Here is a 9713-nt window from a genome sequence, read left to right as displayed (position 1 = left end):
TGGCGTGATCCCATTCTTCTGTATCCCAAGTCGCAAGGATGATCGAAAGAATTTCCGTTTCTTCGCTGTGACAATGACATCATACAGCAGCAGAATTTCATTGCGTTTCCATTGCAAGATGCAAGATCCTGATGACCTGATCATGTCGTCAGTGTATCATATCATAAAAAAGAGGGCTACCAGGAAGCAAGAGACAAAAAAGTACTCTACGCACACCAGAAAGGCTCATCAAAGTGGATCCTCGATCGGTAGCCGCCCGTGAACAGAAGCTTGCCATGTGATCTCTACGGCTGATAGTTGCGGTCATCATCTTTCTCTCTATATATCTGTTCAGATGCTATAGCCACCCGTGAACATTTCCTCAGAACCGTCAGAGGAAGGCAAAATTTCGTGTTTTGATCCTTTTTGGAAAGTATTTCAGGATCTGACCCCTGTTTGAAATTTTTTCGAGATTTGACCCTTTTGCCTACCGCCAGGGCCTCTGACGGTAGGGTTAGATAGCCTACCGCCACGGTCCATGGCGGTAGGAAACTTATCCACGTCAGCGCGCGGAGACGGCGCCGTCCCCCTCCGTCGCACCCTACCGCCAGGGGCCCTGGCGGTAGACTGTCTAACCATACCGCGAGGGGCCATGGTGGTAGGGTCCGGGCAGTTATTTGCCCCGGAGCCCCCGCGCCCCTTCCCTTCTCCCCACCCCTCCCCCTCCCCCCCCCCCCCCCCCCGTCGGCAGTTCTTGTTTTTCTCCCCCCAAGTCGCCCCTCTCTCCCTCTCTCATCTCCTTCACTCCCCCCTTGGATCTTCACCGATTCTTCACCGTTTTGGCGGATCGAGATGGCCCCGAGGAGAGAACCGTAAGCTCCTCCGATCCCTCCAATTAGTTTTTGCAAACTTGCTACCGATTCGACGCATTATTTGCTTGAAATTCCTCATGGAACTAAGATTGATTTTTTTTCACCTAAGATTGATTGTAGTTGTAGTTCTTAGTTCTTTAGTAAGTAGTGGTATTGGATATGTACTCTAATCAATAGTTCATATGTTAGTGTGAAGATGAACCCTAGTTCATAATTTTTTGTTAAAAAATTTATGATGTAATGTTGATAAAGGGATGAACCCTAGTTTGATGATGCATGTGATATGATGATATGATCTAGTGTGAAGATGAACCCTAGTTTGATGATGCATGTTGATATGATGATATGAAGATGTTGTTTGGAAAATTTTGTTTAAAAATATGAAGCTATGATGTATGTTGGATTTTTTTTTGATATGATGCATGTTGATATGATTTGATCCATCATGTGTAGTAGATGTTGTTGGAGGAATATGCTTAAAATTTTATCTTCATATGATTTGAGTTCATTGTTTGTTTATGTATGCTTATGCTTATGGTGCTTTTGTTTATTGAAACTCTATTAAGGCGGCCACCTCTTGCGGACAACATCGGCCCACGGTACTGCATGCTGGACTGGGCATTCGACAAGGGTCATCGTGCCCGTTTCATAGAGAACGGAGAGGTAAGTGATATGAAAGAAATTTTGATCAAAGTTCTCGGATTGATGAAAATGATTTCCTAACTTTTTGGCGTTCAATTTTTGACAGACGCTCCAGCCACTGCGCATGAGGGGTCACGGGGTTCATGGGCATATGGACTACGACGAGCGCTACGCGCCGTTCTTCAAGAGAGCCCGTCTGTTGGGTTTCGTGTTGTAGTTCAAGCGTCAGCCGCCGACGCTTGTCCACGCGGCTCTCACAGCTCTGATTGACCGTTGGAGACCGGAGACCCATTCTTTCCATCTGCCATGCGGGGAGATGACGGTGACCCTAGAGGACTGGGGGATGATTACTGCAATGCCGATCGAGGGTCATGCACTCACCGGTCGAGTGGAGAGGGCCAACTGGCAGGAGAGGGTCACCACCCTCATCGGCGACTGCCCCGGTGCCAAGAGTAACCGTACATCCGGTGTGCCGTTGATCTGGCTCTCGGAGCACCGGAGGACATGCCCCCAAGGCGCAGATGAGGCGACTGTGGAGTTGTACGCGAGGGCCTATCTGTGGTATATTCTCTCGGAGGTCGTGTTTCCAGACAGCTCCGGGAACTCTGCCAACTGGGCGTATTTGTTCTTCCTAGCGGACTGGGATGCAGGGTACAGTTGGGGGACGGCATCTCTCGCCTACCTATACCGTTCGGTAAGAGAGTGTCTAATTGCGTACCTACCTACGAAAGTGTGTCCATGACATTTTCTTATATCTGATCCTCATTTGATGTTTTGCAGCTTGACGACGCAACGCAGAGGACGGAAGAAAAGTCCAATATGGGTGGCTTTGTCTGGGCCTTCTCCATTTGGATGTGGGAGCGGCTGCCGGTGGGGCGTCCGGAGAAGTTGCCAAGACGCCCATGGGAAGACTATGGCGAAGAAGGCGACGAGACTCGAAACCCCACCGTAGCTTACGAGTGGGACGTTGTCAAACTCTACACGGGCCTAAACAAGACTTCGTACAAGACCTACACCAACGAGTTAGACGCTTTGACGCACACGCAGGTATATGAACTCGCACAACACCTTTCTCTTTGATTCCTCTATTGACCGAGAGTGCGAACTTACCAAGGTATATGTAATAGGTAATCTGGTGCCCGTATCGACAAGAACGAGAGTGGGCCTTTGATCTGAACGTGATGTGCGATGCGGACCGTGGTATCTGGCGGTGCATCGTGCCCATGATCTGTGTGTACGCCGTCGAGTGGCATTTGCCACAACGCGTGGCCACGCAGTTTGGGATTTATCAGCATACCCCACCGGGCCAGCCCACCGATACCGGCGGCCACGCGCTGCACCTGTGAGCTCTTTGTTCTCCGTGAGATTATCATGTTTCTTGTTGCTTATGATGATCTCATTGCGCTTATGATGATTCTTGTTGCTTATGCCTTGCAGGATGAGCCGGCAGAAGAATCAGTCGATCACAGACTGGGGAGAGGAGCATAAGACTCATGTGACGGAGTGGAACCGACGGAGGTGGCGTAAAGACGTGGAGAGGAGAGTGACTAACTGGGATGATTACCTGGGCCGACACATGAGGTGGTACGATGATGGCCAGAAGCACCGTCTTCGTCTCAGGCCTCGATGGACGGCGGAAGACATCGCGGAGCTGGAGTGGGCTGACCCCGATGAACAGGCATACCAGACCGGCATCAGAGACATGCACAGTGGATTTAGGGAGTTTGCACCCCTCATCAACAGAGTGGTACGTTTGAACCGACGGTCGTATTTAAAATATTTTATTCGTCAACGTGACTGACTTATGCCGTTGCAGTCCGGTGAGCTGAACAGATGCATCTTTGAAGCCTCAGATGCACTAGGTCATCTTCCCGGGAGCGTACAATCTGAGACCAGAGTCAGGGGGACGACGAAGGTACAATTTCAGCCTCCTCGGAACAGATGCATCTTGTTCACTTGCAGTCAGTCGATCTGATACTTATTATGACCTTGCTTCATTGTGAGTGCAGAAGTTCGTGCAGCGTTGTCGCAAGCTGGTAGGGCTGCTTGGGTGTGCTGGAGCTGGGTCAGTTGAAGCTTATCAGCCTGTAGCCACACAGGGTCTCATCGGCTCATCGAGCCATGCTCCCTCGTCGTCCAGGTTGGTTGGGGAGGAGGAGGAGGAAGAGGATGAGGATGAGGAGGCCACACATGAAGAAGAGGAGGGGGAGGAGGATGAGAGCAACGGGGAGGAGGAGTACGATGAAGATTATGGACCTCCACCAACTCAAACATCTCAGGCATCTCAGCTGCCGAAGAGGAATCCGAAGAAGAAGGATTTGCTGAGTCCGGACCCTTTCCAGAGACCGGTTCCTCGCCGGCCCAAGAAGAAGACCGAAGAGACTCGTTCAAAGAGTAACGAGGACCGTACCTCCAAGAGGGGAAGGAGCAACTGATTATGCTCTTCGATACTTGGCTCTTTTAGTTTGGTTGAACTTGTCTAGTGGTTGTGAAACTATGTGGAACTATGTGTTTGCTATTTGTGGATCTATGTGTTTGAAATGTTCTATGCACTTCAAGTTATCTTAATATGGATCTACGTGATGCCCAAATTTAATTGTTTAAAATCTATGATATTGTTGTTATATTTGTGATACTTGCTGTGATATTGAATTTGAGAACAAGCAACCAAATGAACTTGAAAAAACAAAACAGAGGACCCTACCGCCAGGAAACCTGGCGGTAGGGTTACACAACCTACCGCCAAACACCATGGCGGTAGGGTGAACCTACCGCCAGGGCCCTTGCATATTTTGTTACAGAAACTTTATATGGCAAAACGCAGGACCCCACCGCCAGGCGCCCTGGCGGTAGGGTCAGACAGCCTACCGCCATGGGTCCTAGCATATTTCGTTACAGAATGCATGTACGGCAAAACCCCGCCACACCTTACCGCCAGAGCACCTGGCGGTAGGGTTAGACATCTTACCGCCAAGTTATCTGGCGGTAAGGTACTTATCCACGTCAGCGCGCGGTGACGGCTGCCGTCCCCCTCCGTCACACCCTACCGCCATGGTGCCTGGCGGTAGGCTGTCTAACCCTACCGCCAGGAGCTCTGGCGGTAGCAAAATGGTCAAATCCCGAAAATATTTCAAAGTGGGGTCAGATCCTGAATTTGTTTAGGAAAAGGGTCAAAACATGAAATTTAGCCTCAGAGGAACTAGAAGCTATGTTTATATTCCACTTGTTAGACATTTCCTCTTTCTTTTTTAGTTGACTTATTACTAAACATTTCCACATTAGCGAAATGCAGTCTACTGACTTTAGCTTTTGAGTCAGTCGATTTTGAGATGGCCGAAGAAGTTCGCCAGAGAAAGGCCGGAGTGAAGGAAGGAGCTCGTTGGCGGGCTACCCCACCATCTATCTTACAGTTAGGGTGGGGCAGAAGAACGACGGCGGTGGTGCAACCTTGCCGGAGAAAATCTATGTCGGTGTCGACACATAATGTACATAATCATCCACTGAAACATAGTCTAGTTTTTAAATCTAAACATGAACATGAATTTAAAACTAAAACTAAACATCATCGTCACCCTTATAGAGGGCGAGCCAATCCGCCCGCGACATCCCATCGCCCATGGTGTCCGCCCCTGTGCCATCATCACTGCTCTCGAGGAAGATGCACCACCATTCTTCAACATTGAAGTCATTGTCGTCCTCCGTGCCGCTGTCCTCCTCGCCATCCTCTACGACGCCGCCCTCCTAGTTGTCCGAGAGGACGATGACCTCCCCGTTGGCCCTGCGCTCCGCCTCCACCAGCTCGGGGTACTTGCGGCGGAGGTCCGCCATGTACTCCTCGTCTGCGGCCTCCGTCGCGATGCGCTCCTGTGCCTCCCTAACCACCCCGATAGTCAGCACCCCCACCCCCCGCGGCGGCGGAGGCTGCAGCGGACTCTCGTCCGACGCAAAGTTGAGGCAGGCGGCGGCGCCATGCAACCGGACTTGTCATCGGTTGTACTCCTTTGCAGCGAACTCAGCGGTGTGAAAAGAGCCCACCCAATGCTTCTTGTGGGTCTCCTTGTTCGTGATTTCGGCCACCCACGTCCACCACGACCGTTGTCGGATACCGAGGTAATTCCTCTGCGGCGGTGGCGGCACAGGGAGGGCAAGCAAGCCGACCAACCCACCAAAGGGGTTGCAGTGTTGCGGCGGCGGTGCGAGGAGGACGCATCCGTGTTGTGCTTGTGGCGGCGTGGATCCGCGCTGCAAACGGGCGGCGGGGACTAGTGGACACGGGATCCGGCCATTAGGGCGACGGGGGACGGCGAGGATTCGCCGACAGCGGGGTTTGGGGAGGACAAGTGGGAGAGAAGGGTGAAGTTTTTTTTACTATGTCATTGAGCGGTGGAGTACATATGTGCGGGATAAGCGATGAAGGATAAATTGTACTCTAACGATTTTAAGGGTTCGGCTAGGTCCTGAGAGAAGTAAAACCAGACTTTTACTTCTCTAATTGATTATAGCCCACCACGCACACTGAATCTTACCACTTGCAAATACAACAACACCAACAAGTACTCCCTCCATTTTTATTTACTCTATATATTAGCTTTGGTCAAAGCCAAATTTTGACAAATCAATATCTTAGATTCATTATTGAATACACTTTCCCGTCATATAAATTTGCTATTGTAAATGTTGATATTGTCTTCTATATACTTGATTTTACGAAGTTTGACTTCAGTCAATTTTAATATGTAGAGTAAATAAAAATGAAGGGAGTACTAACTCAACATCTGTCATGTGATCTCATTGGCTTGCGGTCAGCATCTTTTTCTATCTGTCTGTAGCCACCAGTGAACATTCCTAGACGTCAGAGAAACAAGAAGCTCTTTTACTGATAAACATTTTACATAGTGCCAATATTCTAGCACACTAACTCTTACAAGTATAATATTGCAGATACAGCCTATACATCCCCCTGATCTTTTCTTTTTCGCAGGAGAGGAAATGGCTGTCGATAATAATAGTAATTAGTTACAGTTAAACCAAACAAATGAATGATGAGCTTTAGTACTACTACTGCACTACTCCTGCAGTACGCCGAAGTCAGTCAGAGGCATCTTTTTTTTTCATATATTATCATCCTCCTGCTGGGTTTTAGTCGTCGGCCCACTCGGCGGGGTTGGGGTGGGCGGAGAAGTAGGCGAGGAGGCCCATGAGCGGCGCGTTGATGTACGTGGTGGGCTCGGACTGCTGGAACACGGCGCGCGCGTCGGGGAAGGCGTCGGTGGCGTCGCTGGGCCCGCCGACGACGGCGCCCACCAGCAGGTTCGGGTTAGGCGCCGCGCTGGCGTAGTAGGCGGCGCCGGCCTTGCACCCGATCCTCGCCGGGTGCGCCGCCACGGACGGGATGGAGCTGCCGCGGTGGTGGATCCGGCGCGGGAACCGCGGCCCGTAGCCGACCATGTAGGACATGCGCAGCGGGTTGTCCCCGAGGATGTAGTCCACCTGCCGCTTGGCCACCTGCCGGAGCTTCGTCGGCGGCGCAGACCTGCCGGCGCCGCAGGAGACGTGCGCGCCCGCGTGGCTCAGGTAGTTGGAGTAGGCCAGGATGAGGAAGGAGAGCGACGTCACGTGCTGCATGTTGCTGCCCCCGACCTTGAACAGCAGCCCGCCTGCATCCCATTTCTTGATTACTCCACCAGTTCACAAGAAGCCCATTTTTTTCTTGCTGTGTTTGGTGCAACAAACCTGGGGAGTACTGGATCTGGGGGTGGTCGGAGATGCCGGGGAGGAGGGTGCACATGAAGTTGTTGGCGTTGGCGCGGAAGGACTGGAAGTACTCGTCCTTCCCCATTAGAACCTCCTGGTCAATCAAGAACACGAGAAAATATTATTGGCAACAAGTTCAGGCATGATCTAGTTCTACTACTAGCTGGTAGTAACTTGATTCAAATGGCAGGAAGAACATGGGGGATTCTGGATTCTGGACTGGCATGACAAGTCAAGAGTGAGGACCCGTGAGCCCCTAAAAGGTGCTGCTACCGTTTGCTGCGCCGGCAGCGTGCGGAGCACAGGGGCCTAGGTAGGAGGAGGCCAAGATAGAACAGACAAGCATCCTCCTCGTCTCCTATTTGGTGGTACGCCACCACCGTGCACTACCATAATCAGAATGCATGCACACTCCATTACTAGTTTACTACTGCCTGGTCATTGATTAATCTAATCTGAACCGGGGCATCATGCAGATTCAGTAATCAGTAGCATCTGCCGTCGGGGTAATTTCAGAATGGCTGATCCGCTGGCAAGATGTGGCCATATGCATATGCATCGTCAGAAACTAACTGAATCCACATGCAAAGCTTAAAGGTGTAAAAAAAGCAGCAGGCAAGACAGTCCATCATTAGATCGAGTGGCTTGCTATCTTATGTGTAGTACTCTTTTACCATCATCATCAGTAGCTGTACTGCATACAAAGACCAAAGTTGCATGCGGAAGGAATATCGCATAACTTGTGCTGTGGGGAAACCAAAGATCGATGGTGGAAACAGCCAAAGTGCCAATGCTTCCTATTCTCAGGAAATGTTGTGCCGCATGGAGAGGAGACAGTGGAGTAGCAATGCAGTACTGTATGTTACTAGTGCCTACCTTGGAGATGAGGACGTTGATGCCGGCGTGCTTGTTGTCCCAGCCGAACTCGTTGATGGAGTCGCTGGCGCCGAGCACCACCTCGTTCTTCTTGATGTACTGCCGGTACACCCTCTTGCGCGACGCCTTGTGCAGCCACGCCGCCGCCCACAGCAGCTCGTCCTGGTACCCGTCGAAGTCGCAGTAGCAGGGGCACACCGCCGCGTGGAGGCTGCTGCTGTAGGCGCCCCGGTACCTGTCCGCGAACTTGAACACCTGCTCGTTGGTTTGATTCTTTCATGTCAGAGCAGCTGACAGATACAGTGCATTTGAGTCGTCAGAGTCGAGGCTTGCGACTTACGGCCATGGCACGGTCGAGGAGGCGCTGGGAGTAGACGGGGTCGGCGTCGCGGAAGACGATGGAGCCGGCGGCGAGGGCGGCGGCGGTCTCGGCGGCGACGTCGGAGCCTGGGTGGGAGGGGTCGACCTTGTAAACGGTGCGCGGGGTGTCCATGTCCTCGGGCCGCTCCCAGCAGGAGTGGTCCTTGAAGGCGTCGCCCACCTGCACGTACACCGTGTTGGGCTTGGCCGTGGCCTTCATGAAGTAGTCCGTCGCCCACCGCACCGCCTTCCTCGCCTCCTCCTTGTGCGGCCCGAAGCTGCGGCCGAAGTCGATCAGCCCCCACGACATGAGCGTCGCCGTGAACGCCATCGGGAACCCGAACTTCACGTTGTCGCCGGCGTCGTAGTACCCTCCCGTCAGGTCCACCTGCAGGCAGCATTGCCATGGAACCATCAGCACTTTCTGTAAAAAAGAAAATGTAGATCAGGATAATGCAAGAGGAGAGTGCGTACGCCGGCGGCGGCGCCGTCGTGGAGGCCGGAGTCGCGGCGCCAGCGGAGGCGCTGGTCGGGTGGAAGCCTGCCGGAGCGCTGCCCCTCGAAGAAGAGAATGCTCTTGTGGAGGGCGTCGCCGTAGTCGTGGTGCCCGGCCGACGCCACCGCCGGCAAGAGCAGCAGCGCCAGCAGAAGCACAGACGACAGCCCCATTGCTGCCCTGACCGGCAACGGCGGTGAAGCCGGCGCTGCGGCTGACTGGAAGTGATTAAGCTAATGCAGTGGCAATGCAGCACTCACTAGCTGCTTGCAGCACCGTCCGATGGATCAATGCTTCGACGACTGGGTGAGTGAGGAGGTGAGTGAGGTGTGTCTACTGGAGTCAGCAGCAGGCCGTGGTTTAATAGTGGCCGGCGGAGGCGAGGCGAGTGAGGTGGTGTCGGAGCCGAACGGGCGGAAGGTTAAATACAGCATGTGACGGGCGCAGACGTGAACCGATGGAGTGACCGGAGGGGAAGGAGGCCTAGGATGCCGGGCAAAGGCCAATGCGGTGGCGGCACGTGGACGCGGCGAACGTTGCGGCGCCGGTGGCTTGGTTGGCCTGCAGCTGAAGGCTTGAATGTGCAGTACTCCACAGGACTACTATTACTCCCTTTGCAGTTGCAGACATCTGTGGCGACGTGCCGTCGGTTGGTTTGTTCGTTTTGGCCGTTGCTCCACCGGCTCCTAAACTCACACTCGTATAGTAGTTTTGTTACCAACGGCTTAAGCTCC

The 9713-nt window shown here is 52.7% G+C and overlaps 1 protein-coding gene and 1 pseudogene across 1 annotated transcript; one reads left to right on the top strand and one right to left on the bottom strand.

Annotated features, from left to right (window-relative positions):
* Positions 1 to 831: 831 nt before the first annotated feature.
* Positions 832 to 5759, top strand: LOC123139421 (uncharacterized; annotated as a pseudogene).
* Positions 5760 to 6345: 586 nt separating this feature from the next.
* Positions 6346 to 9376, bottom strand: LOC123138156 (endoglucanase 6). The gene is made up of 5 exons (XM_044558068.1): positions 8958 to 9376; positions 8464 to 8871; positions 8124 to 8378; positions 7227 to 7341; positions 6346 to 7150 (listed from the first exon to the last, which is right to left on the bottom strand). Exons 1-5 carry the CDS (start codon positions 9150 to 9152, stop codon positions 6633 to 6635), a joined length of 1491 nt encoding a protein of 496 aa, XP_044414003.1. The 5' UTR covers positions 9153 to 9376; the 3' UTR covers positions 6346 to 6632.
* Positions 9377 to 9713: the final 337 nt, after the last annotated feature.

Source organism: Triticum aestivum, chromosome 6B (assembly GCF_018294505.1).
Source record: "Triticum aestivum cultivar Chinese Spring chromosome 6B, IWGSC CS RefSeq v2.1, whole genome shotgun sequence".
In the NCBI taxonomy this organism is placed as follows: Eukaryota; Viridiplantae; Streptophyta; class Magnoliopsida; order Poales; family Poaceae; genus Triticum; species Triticum aestivum.
The sequence above is the reverse complement of the archived record's forward strand: the minus strand, read 5'-3'. Positions and strand labels throughout refer to the sequence as shown.

Excerpts from the sequence above, each read along its gene's own strand:
- LOC123138156 (XM_044558068.1), bottom strand. The coding sequence starts at position 9,152 with ATGGGGCTGTCGTCTGTGCTTCTGCTGGCGCTGCTGCTCTTGCCGGCG. Across the intron at positions 8,379-8,463 it reads TCCTCGACCGTGCCATGGCC|GTGTTCAAGTTCGCGGACAG; the intron begins GTAAGTCGCAAG and ends ACCAACGAGCAG. Across the intron at positions 7,151-7,226 it reads CCAGATCCAGTACTCCCCAG|GCGGGCTGCTGTTCAAGGTC; the intron begins GTTTGTTGCACC and ends AATGGGATGCAG.